At 37.7% G+C, this 20337-nt stretch overlaps 2 protein-coding genes and 3 non-coding genes across 5 annotated transcripts; 2 read left to right on the forward strand and 3 right to left on the reverse strand.

Annotated features, from left to right (window-relative positions):
- Nucleotides 1-2343: 2343 nt before the first annotated feature.
- trnae-cuc (transfer RNA glutamic acid (anticodon CUC)) lies at nucleotides 2344-2415 on the reverse strand. Its single transcript has one exon. It is a non-coding gene; the product is annotated as a tRNA-Glu (tRNA).
- Nucleotides 2416-2533: 118 nt separating this feature from the next.
- trnaw-cca (transfer RNA tryptophan (anticodon CCA)) lies at nucleotides 2534-2605 on the forward strand. Its single transcript has one exon. It is a non-coding gene; the product is annotated as a tRNA-Trp (tRNA).
- Nucleotides 2606-2923: 318 nt separating this feature from the next.
- Nucleotides 2924-11102, reverse strand: tpst1l (tyrosylprotein sulfotransferase 1, like). Its single transcript, XM_053479216.1, has 5 exons — nucleotides 10835-11102; nucleotides 6025-6082; nucleotides 5039-5893; nucleotides 4382-4580; nucleotides 2924-3201 (listed from the first exon to the last, which is right to left on the reverse strand). The coding sequence occupies exons 3-5, from the start codon at nucleotides 5875-5877 to the stop codon at nucleotides 3157-3159; spliced, it is 1083 nt and encodes a 360-aa protein (XP_053335191.1). The 5' UTR covers nucleotides 5878-5893; nucleotides 6025-6082; nucleotides 10835-11102; the 3' UTR covers nucleotides 2924-3156.
- On the forward strand, nucleotides 3994-4065 carry trnaw-cca (transfer RNA tryptophan (anticodon CCA)). Its single transcript has one exon. It is a non-coding gene; the product is annotated as a tRNA-Trp (tRNA).
- Nucleotides 11103-12629: 1527 nt separating the features above from the next.
- crcp (calcitonin gene-related peptide-receptor component protein) lies at nucleotides 12630-20200 on the reverse strand. Its single transcript, XM_053477848.1, has 6 exons — nucleotides 20120-20200; nucleotides 19536-19572; nucleotides 19283-19381; nucleotides 16222-16316; nucleotides 15498-15555; nucleotides 12630-13444 (listed from the first exon to the last, which is right to left on the reverse strand). The coding sequence occupies exons 1-6, from the start codon at nucleotides 20125-20127 to the stop codon at nucleotides 13301-13303; spliced, it is 441 nt and encodes a 146-aa protein (XP_053333823.1). The 5' UTR covers nucleotides 20128-20200; the 3' UTR covers nucleotides 12630-13300.
- Nucleotides 20201-20337: the final 137 nt, after the last annotated feature.

The raw sequence follows: 20337 nt of genomic DNA on the forward strand, positions 1-20337 counted from the left end.
CCTTTTCTTTGAACGTTAGCCGTCTGGTTGGTGCACTGAACAAAATGAACGGTCAGGCATATGGCTGGACTGGCCATAGGGCATACCGGGCATTTGCCCGGTGGGCCGATGGTGATTTTCGTCCTTTGTGGGCCGGCCGCCAATGTTTTTTTTTGTTGTTGTTTTTTTTGTAACGTTATAAACTATTAAAGGGCGCGGATTGGCCAATTGGTCATGATCGACTCTGGGCCCCCTTGCAACGGCTCAGCAATCACATATTGCTGAACAAAAATGGAGAACAAAAAACGCAAAGCAGCAGAAGGAGCCGAAAAAATTAGCGCCAAAAAGAAACTAGCCCTTCAGGCAGATGCTGCCAAATGTGCTAAAATGTCACAGTTGTTTGGTGGCTATAGTGGAGCTTCCACTTCAGTAAAATTAGCAAGTAATGGAGGCCAGCAGCCGCAGGTTGAAGAGTGAAAGGGGAGGCAGGAGGAGGAGAGACCCGAGGCGGCCACCGGTCCAAGTGGCAGAACTGAACTTGAGGTAGCCCAAGTAAACCCATAAAAAAGTAGGTGTAGCTTATTTTCGTTGTGCTTGCTAACTTTTTACAGTCAGTTACAATAACTCCTACTGTGTACGAGTTAGCATGATGACAGAGTTTCTATGCTGGTGCTATGATGTTACTGAGAGTGAATTATTGATAAGGTTAGTTAGTATGGGTTGCCAAACGTAAAAAACGTAATCGTCCCGTATTCAGAGAAAATATTACGCGTTACGTATTGAGGTGAAAAGGAGCGCGATTTGTCCTGTATTTCAGTTAGAATGAAAAAAAAAAAAAAAAAAACACACATAAAGCTGGAGTTATCCTGTGTCTTTACGCTGCGCAGCAGCCTCGGCTTCTCTCATTCTCTCCCCCTCCTTCTCCTGTTGATCAGCTGATCGGTTTATCAGCTGTTTGCTGGAGCCACAGCCATAAAAGCTGCTAGTCATGATCGGTTTGGATATGTGAGAGAAAAACATAAAGGTGAAACCGGGAGATGAACAGGTGATGGAGAAACAGGTTTATCTTTTAGGTGACACGAATGAGTTGAAGGGAAGTTATGAACTGTTTCTGAGAGACAAATAACACCAGGATCCTTTTCTACATAGCTGACAGCTGGTAACTGTGCAGGGGCGGGTCTAGCAAAGTTTTGCCAGGGGGCCAGGTAGGGCATTAACAAGGAAAGGGGGGCACAAAGAAATACTTTTCTTTCTTATTCTTATGTGTCTAGCTTTTAAATAATTATCTGAATCTTACAACCAAAGTGGTCATTTGATGTTAAATGTATAGAAATCCATTTTCGTTTATAGTAAATATTAAGTCTAAAAATATTAAGTCTCTGTAAACCCAGTAAGCTTACCATGTGTGCAGTCTGAAATTATGTCGAAGAAAGATGTTGAATCTATTTAATTACTGTAGAAAAAAAATAAATTTCTGTGCATTTGTGTTACGATCTAGCTGGTTGTGGCAGCCCAGGTCTCTGGATGACACTCCAGCGATCGTGGTCTCTTTTGTTGTGTTGTCAGTTCTTGTGCTCTTTTACTGTGTGTAAAATGGCATCAAAAATTAAATTAAGTGTTATTCTTTCTTAACTTTCTTTCTGTCTTCTTTCACTTTTTAAAGGTTGCCATGTTTAAAAAAAATTGTGCTGCCATGCTGTTTGTTGATGTGGTAAATAAATAGTTTATGAAATATCACTAAATCTCTAATTTATTAATTTTAATACTCATTATAGATCATGTCTCACCTCTAGTCTTCTCTGGCTTAATTTTAGGTTTCCACCATGTGTTGTAGATAGTTCAGGAAGTTAACTCGACCAAGCAGTCTTTTGTTTTCCGCTAAGTACTTTTTAGAATACCAGAATAGGGAGGATGGTGTAGGTTTAAGTTTATTAGATTGATACATATATACCAACAGGACAGTGTACATCGCTGTCAGAACAGCGTTTGTTTACATTCAAAGGCTTTATGGCTTCGCCAATAATACCTAGTGGGCCGGTCTGTAGTCAAAATGCCCGGGCCGATGTTTTTGTCCCAGTCCAGCCCTGGTCAGGCACAAGAACGCCCGCCCCCCAGGTAATTTACCTATTACCTATTGAACATTTAAACATTCTTCTCACAGTGTAATCAATACATGTGTTATATTACGTGTAATACTACTTATATTTATTTGACTTAATTGATTTTAAAATACACATCGTACTTCTTTTGTTGTTGTTTTTTTTTTCGTGTTGTTTGTTTTGGCTCTGTAAGCTCTGTCACCAAAGTAATTTCTTGTACAGTACGTGCAAACGTACTTGGCAATAAACCTCTGAAAAACGTTTGTTCCCTGACCGGGAATCGAACCCGGGCCGCGGCGGTGAGAGCGCCGAATCCTAACCACTAGACCACCAGGGACATATGCTGGCGACATAGCCTACCTCTAACCCATGTTGTATATCTATTTATATGTTGCCGTTATAAATAAACACATTTGCATAAATAAAGATTAAGATGCGACTCGGTTAACTACACTGACCTCGTGGCGCAACGGTAGCGCGTCTGACTCCAGATCAGAAGGTTGCGTGTTCAAATCACGTCGGGGTCAAACTACTTTTTATTCAAGAGAGAAACCATGAACACGCAAAGATAGTTCCTTCTCATATTATTTATAATGTATGTTATTACCAAAATTAAACAAACCTTTTTGTGCGACCATTAACATACACTGCTAACTATTAACTTCCACGACAGTGGGCAAGACAGCTGACAAAATAACTGCCAAATGAAATGAAAACCCTGAACATCTGAAAAGGAGAAGCTGTCTGGCTATCACTTAAATTCTTAAATTCTGTGTAAACAGTGTGTGTATGTGCGCGCGCATGTGTGCATGATATCCGACACCCTCAGTAAAAGTCAGCTGAGATTATTTTTTTTAAATAAATATTTATTTTCATTGACAGACACTTTAACAAATGAATAGAGATAATTTCACAGATGAAACAGACATCATTTATACAAAACATCAGTGAGCTGGTGATTGTGCAGCATCAGTCAACAAAGTCTGAGTTCGAGCGTCCTGCAAATTCCATCAACCTACAAACCTAAAAAAGGTGGAATTCGACTCATTGTGAAACATGAAAGATGCTCCGTGACAGATTAACTAAGATGATAAGCATCTGTATTTTCTTTAGCTCCTTTATTCTGTGAAAAGGAAAAAAAGAGGGTTGGATTATGCATAAAAAACAGACAGACAGCACGACTGAGACCGAAATATTAACTGTTTGCATAATCAATGTTTTTATCCAAGTCAAGGTTTTTGACAAATATAATGTGCCTAAAATAATAACAGAACAAAATTCTGGTCTTTTATGCTTTTATTAAAGACACTAACTCAACATTCAAAATGATAGTGAAAAAAAACCTAACCCTTGGAATTAATTACTGCTTGATTTAGCAAACTGGTTGAGGCAGCAAAGCAGACTTGAATCATGATTTTTCTCCAACATACTTTAGAGTTGGAATTATGTTTTCATGTCGATTTCATTGTGCGTGTTCTTTCCAAATAGTTCATTCTTAGTTTCATCAGTCGACAATTTATTTTAATGCCGCAGTGGAGTGTCAATGCGCTCTTTCTCGAAATTCATGTTCTTTTTAATGAGCAGCGGCTTTCTTCATGGTGTCTTGCCATGGACAACCTAATGTTTTACTTATGAACACAGATGAAAGCCAGTTTTAATAATGCCTTCAAACCTTTGGCTGTCACTCTGGGTTGTTTCTTTACTTCATTGATTAATCTTTATTGTATTCTTTCGGGTCATTTTGCCCAGGCGCCGACTCCCCGGTAGAGTAGCCACTTAGGACGGGAACCACCAGCTTCCTCCTGATACGATATTATTCCAATTCTTAGGTGCCGATTAGATAAAAATTGAGATTCCATGAGTATTGCTAAGGCTGTGGCTTAAAATATTAAAATATAAACCAAACACATATGTTGACCTCGTGGCGCAACGGTAGCGCGTCTGACTCCAGATCAGAAGGTTGCGTGTTCAAATCACGTCGGGGTCAAATAGTTTTAACTCAAGAGAGTTTCGCTCTGGGCTTAGAGACCACAAACACGCAAATACACAGAAGAATCGCGATACATAACTGAATCAATTTCCAATCGTTCCAGGATCCTAGTTTCAGGTTTTTATGTGCAGTTTATAAAGGACGTAGCTAGGTTGTATTACTTTATTGAGAACTTGCAATCATTACCTGACAGTCTGCCACAAAAACATATAAAACATTTGTGCTAAAACATCAAATAAAACATATATTTGTGCTAAAAAATCTCATTCAAAAGCACCCTGTGTCTTTCCTTTCAAACAGTACTACTTCTTACCAGAGACATGCTGTGCAGGGGTAAAAGCTCAGGCTTGCTGTAGTCTGGAGGGTTAGCAAGAGGGTCGTATCCCAGGCGTGTCAGCATGGGAGCTATGTTAGCCATGTCCTTAACTACATCATCAGGAATGTGTCCCACCCACTTGGACAGGGCTTCTGTGTTCACTGGGTTGAAAACTTGGTCAGTTGACCGTTCCAATCTATAGAGAGAAAAAAAAGAAGAAAAAAAAAAAAGAGTGTGACACAGCTTATGGTGATCATACTTAACAGTAAAGAGTGGTCTATGGTTTGTGTATTCAGCAAAACATTCACTACAAATCTTTTAGGTTAAGCTTTATGTTTTTTTTTAAGCATAACGTGGTCCTCATGGTCCTAGAACCAATTTGAGATCTGGAATATACCTTCCAGGTATGGATAACGTGTTAACAGGTTCTTACTACAGTTCTAGCAATTTCAAATCTATTTAGTTGTATTCTTTGCTTAGTACAGTGCTTATTTCGACCAGCCCGAGAAATTTGGTCAAAAAACTTCTTTAAGTTTTTTTTGTTTTAAATGTGGTTTGCCATTGCACTAATAAAGCGGATACTGTGTTATCTGTGAGATCATACAGTTGCTCTTCAGAACTTTGACATGTTAAAATGCCTAGGGCATCACTCACTTAGATAATGATACTCCTCCAGCTTTTCCAATCAGCTGCTCATGGTGCAGAACGCCCTGGTCCCAGGACAACTCCAGGAACTGAAGCAGCTTTTGCATCACTATTTCTGGATTTAGAACAAGTTGTTCATAGTGAATGGGCAGACAGCTCCCCTCTGCCGCAGCTAGGCATTGTTCATACATGACCTCCACTGCACGGTTCCATTTCACTAGACAGTCCCGGTAACTTGTCAGATCAAATCCTGTGATGGTAACCTTGCGTGATATCATGGAATGAACCGTGGCCCGGCCATCACGCAGCATCAACACAAACTTGGCACGTGGAAAAAGTTTCGACAGGTACGAGAGAGATTTCAGAGCAAAAGGGTCTTTGTTACAAAGGCGTGGAGCCGGTTCACCATGTCCCACTATGATCTCCAAGAGGAAGGAACGGACAGCAGAGTCCAGGACCTCGTCGGTGACGCCAGCCTCGATCAAGCGAGTCCTTTCACGAGATGAGCGGCTCCAGCTAGCCTGCATAGCTAACAAACGGGGGATGACGCGCGTCTCCTCTCCACAGCGTACTTCAGGGTGGGCGTCCAGCATTGCTCGCATTAGAGTAGTGCCACTACGAGGGACACCACCAACAAAAATCAGAGGAGTGTCTTCACTGTATTCTATAGGAAGAGGCAGTGAGTAATTAAGGTTCTTGCCCAGACGCTGGTTAGCTGCCCATACAGCCCAAGCACTGGTCCCAGATTGGGATTTTGGGCATTCCATGGCAGTAAGGCTAAGATAAAAGATTGTGATGGAGATGAACACCACGCAGGCCAGCAAGACATGGTGAGTCTTTTTCCTCATGGTGAAAATCCAGGAACTGAAATAATTTTGTGTAAGGTGTGGAGAAATGAGAAATAAGTTATATAAAATAAAATAAAGCACAAACATTCTCATTGCAAAAAGATAATTAGAAGTAATGAAGGGAGACAGAGAGGAGCTCCTTATAACCTTTCTTATGGGCTGAATGCTGAATTAAGCCTCTGGCTGGTGATCTGCTCCATTGTCTCTGGAAATTAGAAAAAAGAAGGCAGAAAGTTAAAAAATATACAGGCCAAATGTAAACTTTTGGGATTATTTATGATATGTTAACATTATAACACTGCAGCTGCAAATAAACCACATTCTATTCTTTAATTAAAACTGACATCCATGGCAAATTGAAACATTAACTAAACTAATCATGCCTATCAGTTTGCATCATATAATAAGAACTTGTTTGAGCATTACAACTCACATCTTTTTTTGACTCTATGGAATTATATTTGAATTTGCCGACAAATGTAAAAGTGCCAGATTTTAGATGACAATATTACCTTAAAAATTAAGCAGAACAAAAATACATTCTTACATAGATTTGAGCACACACTTCCTAGAAAGCATGGACATTTATTGACCAGCCTTTCCCTTATACAGTACATACCACCACCCTGAGAAGTACATCAGGGTACCATAGTTATGTAATACCCTGAATCTTATTTTCAAATGAGACTTGGTAAAAAGGATATAATATAATTAAAATCTTTTGATTGTTCTTTGGCCGCATTCTACCTTATACTTAATAATAAGTTTAATATAATTTTACTTTCCTAACTGAAAGCCTGTATATGGTTCCATTTTCAACATCCTTAAAACATAGACAGGTGTTTTTTTTATATAGTTTCAGGTAAGGCTCTTTGCTGAAGATCCACCATGTGCTCATTAAATACTAACTTTAGCAACAACCAAAAAAATAATAATAATACAAAAAAAAAGGGTGTCATAGTCCACCTGGTCATCAATCCAGGGTGGGCATGTGCACTTTGTTTTGAGTTGATTTCATCATGATCATCTTTGACTGACTTATCTCATTAACTAAAATATATTGTTGAGGATACAATACATCTTTCTAAAAATTTATATTTTATAATTACAATTCAGTGAAAATAATTGTAAATTCTTTTTACAGGGTGAACATATATTGCAATTTGCTCACATATTGCCTGTATGCAGTTAATTCGTAATGTTATGAGGCAACCGCTGTTGCCTCCTAGGTAGCTAGTAGTACACAGTGTAGCCTATGTAGGCATAATAACCAATGAACTAGCACTTTCTTATGAGTATTAGATTATGGTGACATAATATATATGCATGCATTTATATATAACACAAACAGAGTTAGGCAAACTGCTTTTTCTGTATATACAGGTCCTTCTAAAAAAATTAGCATATTGTGATAAAGTTTATTATTTTCTGTAATGTACTGATAAACATTAGACTTTCATATATTTTAGATTCATTACACACAACTTAAGTAGTTCAAGCCTTTTAGTGTTTTAATATTGATAATTTTGGCATACAGCTCATGAAAACCCAAAATTCCTATCTAAAAAAATTACCATATTTCATCTGACCAATAAAAGAAAGGCGTTTTTAATACAAAAAAGTTAACCTTCAAATAATTATGTTCAGTTATGCACTCAATACTTGGTCGGGAATTGACTGCTTCAATGCGGCGTGGCATGGGGCAATCAGCCTGTGGCACTGCTGAGGTGTTATGGAGGCCCAGGATGCTTAGATAGCGACCTTAAGCTCATCTTGAGTGTTGGGTCTTGCGTCTCTCAACTTTCTCTTCACAATATCCCACAGATTCTCTATGAGGTTCAGGTCAGGAGAGTTGGCAGGCCAATTGAGCACAGTAATACCATGGTCAGTAAACCATTTACCAGTGGTTTTGGCACTGTGAGCAGGTGCCAGGTCGGGCTGAAAAATGAAATCTTTATCTCCATAAAGCTTTTCAGCAGATGGAAACATGAAGTGCTCCAAAATCTTCTGATAGCTAGCTGCATTAACCCTGCCCTTGATAAAATACAGTGGACCAACACCAGCAGCTGACATGGCACCCCTGACCATCACTGACTGTGGGTACTTGACACTGGACTTCAGGCATTTTGGCATTTCCCTCTCCCCAGTCTTCCTCCAGACTCTGACACCTTGATTTCCGAATAACATGCAAAATTTGCTTTCATCCGAAAAAAGTACTTTGGGCCACTGAGCAACAGTCCAGTGCTGCTTCTCTGTAGCCCAGGTCAGGCGCTTCTGCCGCTGTTTCTGGTTCAAAAGTGGCTTGACCTGGGGAATGCGGCACCTGTAGCCCGTTTCCTGCACACGCCTGTACACGGTGGCTCTGGATGTTTCTACTCCAGACTCAGTCCACTGCTTCCGCAGGTCCCCCAAGGTCTGGAATCGGTCCTTCTCCACAATCTTCCTCAGGGTCTGGTCACCTTTTTTTGTTGTGCAGCGTTTTCTGCCACACTTTTTCCTTCCCACAGACCTCCCACTGAGGTGCCTTGATACAGCACTCTGGAAACAGCCTATTCGTTCAGAAATTTCTTTCTGTGTCTTACCCTCTTGCTTGAGGGTGTCAATGATGGCCTTCTGGACAGCAGTCAGGTCGGCAGTCTTACCCATGATTGCGGTTTTGAGTAATGAACCAGGCTGGGTGTTTTTAAAAGCCTCAGGAACCTTTTGCATGTGTTTAGAGTTAATTAGTTAATTCAGATGATTAGGTTAATAGCTCGTTTAGAGAAACTTTTCATGATATGCTAATTTTTTTGAAATAGGAATTTTGGGTTTTCATGAGCTGTATGCCAAAATCATCAATATTAAAACAATAAAAGGCTTGAACTACTTCAGTTGTGTGTAATGAATCTAAAATATATGAAAGTCTAATGTTTATCAGTACATTACAGAAAATAATGAATTTTATCACAATATGCTAATTTTTTTAGAAGGACCTGTACTCCACATGAGTGGAATTCATTACAAAATATTCTAAATTTGGACTCCCTACCCTCTCCAATGTTATCAAAAATCTTTTAAACTAAGTTCTTCTGAAACAATGCCATTGCTTTTCATAATTTTTTAGTTCATATATAAATCTTTATTTTCTCTTTTCTTGTCCATAACTCTTTTATTTATTTATTTTGGACATTTGGAATTCCCATCTGCTTGTTTTTTTAGTCCGTGTTTGTTTATTTAATTGGATTTTTGGAATGTCTGTATGTTTATATGTGTTAACATTGTATGTTCGGTGTGTATATGTGTTGAAACTTTTTTACTTTGTTCGAGGCGATATCAAAACGTTTCAAGTTTTGTAACAGTCACAGAGAGCTCAGACTTTTATATTGCAGTGTTCTGTGCAGTGGGTGCTTTTCTGACCATGTGCATTACCTTGTCTGCTATTTCATCATGGACAGCAAAGAGCAAACGTAAATTTTGCATGAAACTGGGCAAATCTTCCACAGAGATGTCTGACATGATTTGTTAAATTTATGGTAATGCTGCAATTCAAGAGTGGTGAATAATCACTGGAAGATGACATGGGATCAGGAAGATCTTCAACAACCTCAACCTCTGAAAATGTCAAAACCATTTGGCAACTTGTGCACGATGACCATCGGAGAACAATCAACGACATTGCTGCAGTGTCATACGGAACAGTCCAGGCGATCCTCACATGTGATTCGAACATATACCATGTTGCTGCCAAGTTCGACCCCAGGCTGCTGACCCAGGAGCAGAAGGAACATCGCATCAATGTCTGCCACTAACTCCGTCAGCGTGCCTGGTATAACCCGTCCTTCAAGCCAAGGATCATTACCGGTGACGAAACTTGGGTGTATGTGTACGATCCTGAGACGACGCAACAGTCTTCACAGTGGAAAAGTCGTTTATCTCCATAACCGAAAAGGTGAGGCAGTGAAATGACCAAGTGAATGCTCATCATCTTTTTCTACATTCACGGCATTGTGCATAGAGAATTTGTCCCCAGGGGCCAGAATGTCAATAGTGAATTTTACTGACATGTTTTAAGTTGTCTGTGGGAAAACAAATGGTGAAAGCAACCAGATCTGTGGCACATGAATCTCTAAACTTTTTGATTCCACGTACACATCGTACAGCTATTCTGGCAATACTGACCATGACCAACATGCATTTATAACAGCCTAAGGTCTATTTAATAAAGGGAATATTAAGTTAAATGGAAAATCTCTTTCTTTTTTTTTTCGATACAGTCATATTGACTAGTGTGTGTGTCTGTGTGTGTGTGAGAGAGAGAGAGAGAGAGAGAGAGAGAAAGGGGGGCGTCAGGGGTTTAATTATCATCAGATGCGAGACATTCTAAGAAAAAAAACGTGTGAACGGTGCAAACCGTGTACACGTTGTTGCACCTTTGTATTTTTAGTCTGCAGAATCCATCGCTTACATGCGTATCCCTTTAACGTAGAGCATTTTGCGTCACGCACTAAATGCGTAAATTATTAATTTTTTGACCAAATGTTGTTCACGCGCTGCCGGAAAATCCTAGTAGACAGAGCTACAGTACACGATACATACAAAAACCGCCATACACGTCAACGCTTACACACACACACACACACCGTATTAAAATAAGCAGGAAATTAAAAACCCTCAACCACACATGTACATACTGCACTCAAGCTTCTGGTGCGAGCTGAAACATTAGCTTAGCTACCTACCTGAGGCACAGTGTCCAAGGGAGAAATTTTAGCTTAGCCTAAGCTAAAGCCTTCATAAATTCTAATATTTAAGACAATTTAGGAATACTACAACGGTGTGTGAAGCTAAACAAACAAACACGCAAACAAATAAACAAACAGGAACATATAATGTGACAACTTAAACGAGCCTGTGTTTCCTGGTGTATATAAGAGCAACACAAACACACCAGTATTAAGAGTTATAGATGTAGTCTCACCAGAGAAAAACGCCTCCATTCTTCCGTCTTTCATATTCACGGTGTACATTTTGGAGAAAGAGACGACTGTAGTAATCCGAAGTGCTGATGTGGACATGAGAACAATTTCACTAATCATGCTTTTCCCTCTGCTCATAACTGCATTATCACCTTCATCAGCAATAGGAAACGCACAAAACACACTTTAAGAGTTAACTCTGGAGCTCTGAGCTGTCTCAGTACTTTCTCACAGACACACTCTCTCTCTCTCTCTCTCTATTACACGCTCCTTTTTTAAAGCGCGCGCACACGCACAGACACACTTCTCTCTTTCAACATACTCACACCCACACTCTCTCTCTCTTGAACACACATACGTAGTACTATACTCAGTCATGGAACAGTATTTCAGTTTTGTCCCTATTGCAAATTTCCACACGATATAGACAATTATCCAGGCATGTTCAGTGCGCAAACCCCTTGATTTAATACTGGAGCTATAAAAGGGACGTTTACAGCCACCATTTTTAGCATCATGTTAGCTGGCAAGCCTAAGTTCCTACTAACTGACAAAACATAGCCCAAGCTGATCAGAAAGGTACATTATACAGGCAAAGGTATTTTGTAATTATTGAATTCAGGTGTTTCAGCCAGTCCCCTTATCCCCATTGAAGGGCAGTCCCAATGCTTCAGCATACCAAGACATCTTGGACAATATGTTTTCATACATACACTTTGTGGCAACAGTAGAGACCGTAGAGAGAGGGTAGAGACCCTTCTCGTTTCTAACGATCCTAACGCACCAATACCATTTGCAAGAGCCTAATTTATGTGTGATGAGTTTTAAAGGCATATTTTCCGGGTTTTAAAATTTTTTACAGCCGTGTACTGTATACGAATTCACGTTCATCTGATGTTTGCATTTATTAAATCATTTTTTTCCCTCCTAAACTTTACAAACACACAACCCAAACATCTGTACTGGAATGTTTGCTAATGACACCAAATGTGCAGTTTGTATTTAATCTTTACATTAAGATGCCTTATAAGATTAGAAAAGAAGAAACTTCCTAAAAGGAACCTATTGCTACAACTGGCCTAATTTAAACCTCTCCGAATCAAGCAAATGATAATAACTAAGCTGTAATTACAACATTAGCTGGTAGGTAATTGTGACCTCAATTACATAATTAAAAATAATTAAACTGTGATGGACTAGTAAATTAGGTCTAAAAATCACATTTGTAATGTAAATTTCTTGTTTGTCTCTTGTTTAAGCTAATGACTTGGAGTTCAAATCTAATAAAATGTAAATGTCCTTGTAAAATAAAGAAGAAACTATAAAAGAGTATGGAAGCAAGTAGTGAAAGAAGAAGCTTAGCAAAAAAAAAAGCAAAATTAGCATTATAGGCATACACACACAAAATAAAACTTCCTGTGTGAAAGGCTGTGTAAAGAAAGATAAGTCCAGTACTGCTACACAAAAAGAACTCATTACACTGAACATCTTTCTGCATACATTAGCCACTAAACTGAATGATTAAATGGCAATGAAACATTTTGCACATATATATCAACATAAAAAAGAGGCAGGAAGTATGTAGGAGCGGAAGTACACCTTTGCAACTCTAGATGAGCATGGTTTTTTTTTTTTGCATCTGACCAGTATGAACAACCAACATGCTGCTGAAAACGCTTCCAACAAAACCACAGTAGAAAAAAAAACTCTTTCACATTTAGCAAGGTGAAAAACCACCAAATACCTGACTTGAAAACACTGCTGATAAAATAAAGCAAATAAATATCCCTCAGCATGTCATGATTCAGCTTTTATTTATTACAACATGTATAAGTAATACAAACTTTCATTAATGTAATGAACCTCAAAATGTTTCACTAACAGCTTAGCTTTACAGAATTTTCTGTTTAAAGCATGTCGAATGTGCAGTGTTTCTTTCTTTAATTTTGCACTGTAAAAAAAAAAAGCGAGAGATTGTGGAAACTGTCTTGAACCATGCCTTTCATGGGTAATCTCACATAGACTGGGGCTTTTGTGGTTTGGCAGCGTATGACTGAGAAAAACAAAGATGCCATTTAATTTTCAGTTCGATTTGGAAACCAATATCAAAACTCTCTGTTTTGATCATTGCAAATCTGATACCAACGTGCTACTAGTAAAAGTGCACACATGCTGCAAGCTTCAGTTGCAAAACGTTACACAAAAAATGAATGTAAAAGGTTGCAGGCTGAAAGGCAATATAAATTAACAAGTTCACATAGAAGATCTGCATTGCTTTATTTAAAATAAGTTTTGAATAAATGTAATTTTCTTTATGTACTCCAGTGCAAAAAAAAAAGGTAATACAAAAAAAATTAACCGAAGCAAAACTTCAAACAACTAACACAGCATGTCATTTTAATTAAACTGAAGTTTCAAACAGCTGTTTAATGATAATTATGTGAAGAAATTTTGAGATTTTTTTTAAATCACTGATCTGTGCTCACGTCCATTTCGGCACCTTCGGCAGCACTGCCTTCTTGCTGTGGATCTCCAGGAAGGATGTCGGTGACAGACTGAATAAGCTCATCTATTTGTTCTTCTGTCAACCGTTCTTCACTCTCTTCTACCATCTAAGCAAAAAAGTACAGTATATTCATCATATTTAGGTTAAATAGAACATTCCAGGAAAGAACTTTCAAAGCATGAAACATATGTGCTGCCTGACCAAAAACAAAATAAATCACCATTTTTTTTAAATACACTTTTTGGCCTTCATCATCAGTCACAACTAAAGTGATTTAAAATTATTGAAAATGGGTTTAGAACTCTACAATACAACAAGAGATCACTTAAATTTTAATAAAGTTGCACTGTTGCAAAAAAGATTAACAGTAGATGCGCACAATGTGACGAGAATTTAGGGTTGTTACTGAACAGCCGTGTGCCCATAGGAAAACCACTTGTTAGCGAGATTAATCGGAAAAAAAAGGCTTAGGTTTTATACAGATCATAAAGATTGGACTTTGGAGCAATGTCAAACGTCATGTGGTTTGATGAGTCCAGATTGACCCTATTCCAGTGTGATGGGTACATCAGGGTAAGTAGGGAAGTGCATAAGGCGATGCAATCATCATGCATAGTGGTCACTGTACAAGCCTCTGGAAGCAATGTTATGATCTGAGGTTGGTAAGGTCTAGGCTCAGCAACATTATGTGGCAATAAAAAAAAGTCAGCTGACAACCTGATCGTACTGAATCACAAGAACGGTTATGGTATGGACACATTCCTGGATTCAAATTGTAAAAAAGTTATTTTTTGTCAGCATGAGGAATCATTTTCCCACAGGATTTGATCACCACATCGCATGCAGTAATCAAAACTGAAGGCACAATGAAACTTGGCAACGTATTATAGGACAATAGAATCAACAGAGTGGGGTGATGTGACTTTTTTTCCAAAGGCATGGTTATATACACTACCACTCAAAAGTTTGGGATCACTTGCAAATTTCTTTGTTTTTGTTCAGTGATTAATTTTCTACATTCTACAACAATGCTGGGGATTTCAAAGCTATAAAATAACACAATTAGGTAATTATAAAACAACAGAATTAGATAATTATGAAACAACAACACTAACAACAACAGTCAGTTGCTATTTTAAGACACGCAAGTCACCCTTTCTGGAATAGTTCTTGCAAAAACTGTATTGTCAAGTGCATTTGCCAAACCCATCAAGCACCCATGATGAAACTGGCTTCATGAACATCTTTTCAGGAAGGCAAGACCAAAACTTAGCTCTGCTGCAGAGAAGTTCATTTAAATTTACCAGCCTCAAAAATCACCAATTAACAGCACCTCAGATTAGAGCCGTCACGAAGGCTTTACAGATCATGAGTAGCAGTACATCTGCTACATCTCAACATTAACTGTTCAAAGGAGATTATTGCATATATTGGACGCCTTCAGCATTGCTTTACAATGTAGAAAGAAATAAAAATCAGGATTGACCATGGAGTTAGAAAGTGATCCCAAAATTTTAAGCGGTAGTTTACTACAGCCCTGAAGTTATACACTTTTTAATAACAGCAAGTCTTGAGAGGTTTTATTACACTGTAGTTTTTTTGTCACGTCACTGAGAAACCATAAAGTAGCTTGCTGGTGACTGATACTAAACCCTGCTGTCACTAGGGACTTCTTCTTAAATAAATATAAATATTGAGGTAAAATATATCAAAAAGAACATTATTATAACCATTTGATTTCCCTTTCAACTTAAACGTCTCTCATGGATACTGTTGTAAAGGGTTAATCACCACCTTCTGGTCAATCAGAATTGAGCATTCGACAATGCTGTGGTAAAAAATAAATCAACCATTCTGCCACATGATTTCCTTTTAAGCAGAACAACCTAGTCCACAGTGAAACCCCTCCAAGTTTTCATGTTTTTATTTGTTTAAAAAAAAAAAAAAAAAACAGAAAACTCTTAGCCTACTGCTTAGGTTACTGCAAAAGCATCACTTCATTGTACATGTTGGAGTAACTGCTAGTAAAGGGGAGGAAAAAAACAGGTTTATAGTCTAGAAAATACGGCACATGAAACGACTTCCTATTCTGATGAAAGACCGGCGTGTGAGTCAGAATAGGCACAAATTACAAGGCAGAGAATAAATCAAAACCTGACCAGTTGGATCTCAACAGCCGTCTGTGGTCTGTGGTTCAGCAGCTGCAATTTCTCTGCTCTGCATAGGAAAAAAGAAAATGCAAGACAAGCCAGTATGTTTAGTCTTCGTCAAGACAAAATCTGTCTGAGGTCAAAAATAAAAAGGGGACATAAAAAGTTGCACATTTATGAGACATAAAGTTAGAGAGCTGTTTAATTTTTAACACCATGCCACGTACACACACAAACTAAAACACAAAAGTATAGAAATAAAATATTTTAAAATACTAAAAAAAGGTTGATGTGTCATACGATACAATAGCAGGATTTATGATAACAATACAAAAGACATAGTTTTAGAATCAAAAGATGTAAACCAGAAAATGGTAGAAGGGAAAAAAATCCACAGACATCAGAATAAAATCAAGTAACATCAGAATAAAATCAAGTAACATCAGCATGAACTGAAAGTCAACAAATGCACACATCCCCCACAAATAGTATTTGGAAATAGTGCTGTTGACTGCGAAGTCACATGACACTTGTGTCACATCTGACAGTGCAAATTACACAGCTTATCAGCAGAGGGCAGTCAAACCTCTCAGTGATAAGTAATATATAACGCGGATAATTCACACCTCAGAGCAGTTTTAAAACAAAAATTCCAATTCAAACCCAAACAGTGTTTGGAATAATGTGCATTCATATAACACGGGTTTAAAACAACACAAGCCGCTTTACTCACTTGGTGAGTTTATGTGGAAGCATCGCACTAAGGAAGTCTTTCACAGTGTCAGGATTTTGGCGAGCACATGGTGTCTTGGAGAGGTACTTAAGTGTCTATTTAGAAAAAGACAAATGAAAAGCAAAATAAATGAACAAAGAAGCTGAATAAGTTTATTTTGCATCACATACACATAGTCATGTCCACAAGTATTTGGACAGCAACACCATTTTCTTCATGTTGCCTCTGTACACAATGGTCTTGGCGTAAAGGATTTAAGATGAGCCTGAAGTGTAGACTTTCAGCTTTAATTCAAGTGGTTTAACAAAAGAAATTCCACTAGCCATTTAAAAATTGCAGCTGTTTTATTTTTAAAGTCTCCAATGCAACTGGATGCAGTTCCATGGCGGGTTTTGGCCTGTATTCTGATTATTGCATGACAAATTTAGAATCTAAAACGTTTAGAGTTGTTTCCATATGTTGGCTTTGCATTTGGCAGATGTTCATGGGAACTTTCAACTTTCACGCAGTCCTAAAATGTTTCAATGCAAGTGATGAAGAACATTCTTAGGCTAAAAAAAAAAAAATAAATAACAGCTATCAAAAAGAAAACAGCAGCTTTAGGAGTGCCAAACCTTTGGGCAACACCAAACAATTCACAATATCTAACCAGGTGAAAAACATTCTGAAGGTGGTAGGAGTATCACACTGTCTACAACCAATAGATGTCCTCATGAGTAACTACAAAACAGATCATCTTATTATGCAAACCACTGGTAACCCTCTAAGAGGCAGATGATACTTAGCTAGAAAACATCTTAAAACCTACCCTGTTCTGGAACAAGTTTCTAAACTAAACCTGCCCCATAATGGATGGAAGAGAAGAATATGGACATGGAAAAAATAATGATCCTAAAAGGATTTGGTCATGATCCAAAGCTTACAACATTATCTGTCTAACATGATGTGTATTGATAATGTAACTGTTGACAGTAACTCGTTGAATTCTGGACTTTATAGGGCTAAACGTTTTGCTAAAATTTAGTCAAATGCTGCAAAACTGATAAAATGGTTTTTTACAGTACAGATAAATTATGACTAAAATAATACTGCGACACTCTCCCAAGAGCTTTGTAGGGCAAAGCAATGAAATGTTCTTTAATGGTCAAGTTAGTCAACTGACCTAAAATCAATAGAGCATTTTTTCACTTGCTTGCACAGACAAAATTGAATATACAAAGTCCCTCAAACATGTAGCACTTGAAGGGAGCTGCAGTAAAGGCCGGGCAATCTTAAAAACATCTCATGGTTGGAAACTTGGCTTGTGGTGATATCCATGGGTTCCAGACTTCTGGCAGTGACTGATTACAAATTATTTGCATCCAAGTATTAAAAATAATTTCTAACTACATCAGTTTGTCTAATTACTTTTGAGTCTAGGAAAATGGACTGTACTTCCTAAAGTTACTGTGAATGTTTGCTTAATTTCGAGTCTATTGTGGTGGTGGACAGAAACAAATTTATGGTTCAGCTGTATGACTCTGACGCATCGTCAGTTTGGTTTACGCACTTTAAACACTTAAGGTAAAAGAGAAGGCTCTCATTATTATCCATTTTCACTGACAGCATTCAGCCCATGGTGTTAGCTAGAGTAACTTACATAAACAAGCTTTATTGTTTTCCTTAAAAATTATTTGCATGCTACCTTAATGAATCAGTCTAATAATATTTGGAACCTTAAACCAAGTATACGAGCAAGACAAGCACAAGTTATTGAATTTTTAAAAAGTGGATTAGTGGTAGAGATGTTCAAAATGAACGAATCGTAGGGAAGACCCGGGTTTCCAACCCCACAGTGTGTTTTCATGTCGCATCACAAAAAACGTGCACACGAACAACTTGAGAGATGTACTAATCAATTCTCTTTCTGGGTTAGAATGCATAGGTTAAGTTTATGGAGCTGTCACGTTATGAACGAATGACTCGAAAAACCTGAGAACTTAAAAGGTGAATTAATCAATTCACTTTCCAGCCCAGACTGCATTGGTTGAGTGTGAGGCTGTAATGAACGAGCTACTTAAACCTCAAACTCAAACCAAATAGTCAGAGAAGAGGTGAGCTAATCGTAGACTAAAGACCCATGTAAATAATAAACTAATCTTTTCTTTTTCCTATAACACTATATTTTTGTCTTGTTTGTTGTGTAATCAATGTTTGTGTAAGTAGTAGATGTTAGAGAAGTAACACATAACATTTTAATTACATTTTGCTAAAATAAAGGAAATGAACGAAATGGCTCGAAAAAAGACGCGTTTATTTTGCTGAAGAAGAACAAGAATCTAATGCTACAGTGCGCACACATAAACTGGTCTGTTGAATCTTGATTATTGCTGTGTCATGCAAATGTCAGGGCCACAATCTGAAAATTACAGCAGGAACCAAACCTGCCTTGTGTGAATAGATTAGGCTGCCAGTGGTGCATTGTGTGGGAAATGTTTCTCTAGCAGACATTAACACTCTTAATACCATGTAAGCATTGTTTAAATACATTTGCCCATCTTATGGGTATGGCATAATAATGTACCATGCAACAGGCACAATTTGCTCAAACTGGTTTTGTGAACTTGACAATGAGTTCACTGTACTTCAGTGGCCTTTCCAATCACTGGCTCTGAATCCAGTAGAACACCTTTGGGATGTGGTAGAAAATGAGATTTGAAGCATGAATTTTAGCTTACAAATTTGCAGCAACTGTGATGGAATCACGTCAACATGAACCACAATGTCAGAGAAATCTTTCTAACATCTAGTGGGATCAATGCGAATAAAGCAAAAGTGCTGCTCTGAAAGGAATCTGAGTCCTGCTCAGTATAGCTATAGTGTTTATAAAAAATAATGATTTTGAAATATAAAGTCCTACTCAGTATTTCTACAGTGTTCATAAAAATGAACACTAATGATTTCGAAATACAAACCACACCTGTTGGTTTATCAACCATATCTGGGGTAAACTGGAAACATTGAACTATTCATTGAACTGCTGAGACATCAACACGAATATTAAACAAAGGGAATTACTAACCTCATACACTATAGTGTTAAGGTTTTGCTGCCCAGTGCTGTGCTTGTTTTTAACACTCTCTTTCCTCTTCTCCTTTAGCTCTGATAGCAGCTGATACACCTAGTATGATTGAAACACACATTACAAACACACACTTGGCTAACATGTACCACTTTTTCATATATGTTTACATAATCGGATACATTTTTGATAAAATTCTACACTATATAATAATAATAATAATATAAATATTCTTCAATACATTTTTACTGACCTCATAGTTGCTGAGCATCGCTGCATTAGAGTCTCTTCTGCAATGCAGTCATGACAGATTATTACATTTATTATGCAAAGGAATTATTACTTCGGAAACTATGAACAGCTCAAGTCACCCCTTTGCACGAATATAGTTAAAATATAAAGATTTTTATTTTATCGTGCGGACAACTGAGCAATATATACATTTCAAGACTACAACTACAAGACGATACACAGATGAGCTTTGTTAACTTGATTGCAAACTAAAAGCACGTATCTGCTACAACGTTGAAATGGAAATAAAAATTAACAATATGAAATGTAAGAATTCAAAGCAACTTGAGGTAGCTGATGAGGTCAAATAATGGGAAGACTTTGCAGGATAGTTGCTAAATACTCAAAAGGTACAAAATACGGAGTAAGGCTGTCACTCACTCACTCACTTACTCGCCTACCGCTGTTCTCATATAGCACGTGCAGCCAAATTATAATCTTATCTTACACTGCTTAAAAATTCCACAACTAAATAACATCTGCGAAAAATACATCAAAAACATGTTAAATTCATTAATTTATAGTTATATAAAAATCGTTTCTCACACTTCCATCCTTGATGTCTTTCCCGGTGCACTCCCGTAAAACAGCCGGGTGGAAACATTATCTCGAGGCTGTACGTCCCCATACCAAATAGTGTAATTTAGCTATGTATATAGCTATATAACATTATTCTTATTCTTATTATTTTAAATAATATTTCATTTCAGGACAAAAGAGTTTTTGTTATCGTCATAAACAATAAGTATTTAAAAATGACCATA

Source organism: Clarias gariepinus, chromosome 19 (genome assembly GCF_024256425.1).
Source record: "Clarias gariepinus isolate MV-2021 ecotype Netherlands chromosome 19, CGAR_prim_01v2, whole genome shotgun sequence".
Taxonomy (NCBI): domain Eukaryota; kingdom Metazoa; phylum Chordata; class Actinopteri; order Siluriformes; family Clariidae; genus Clarias; species Clarias gariepinus.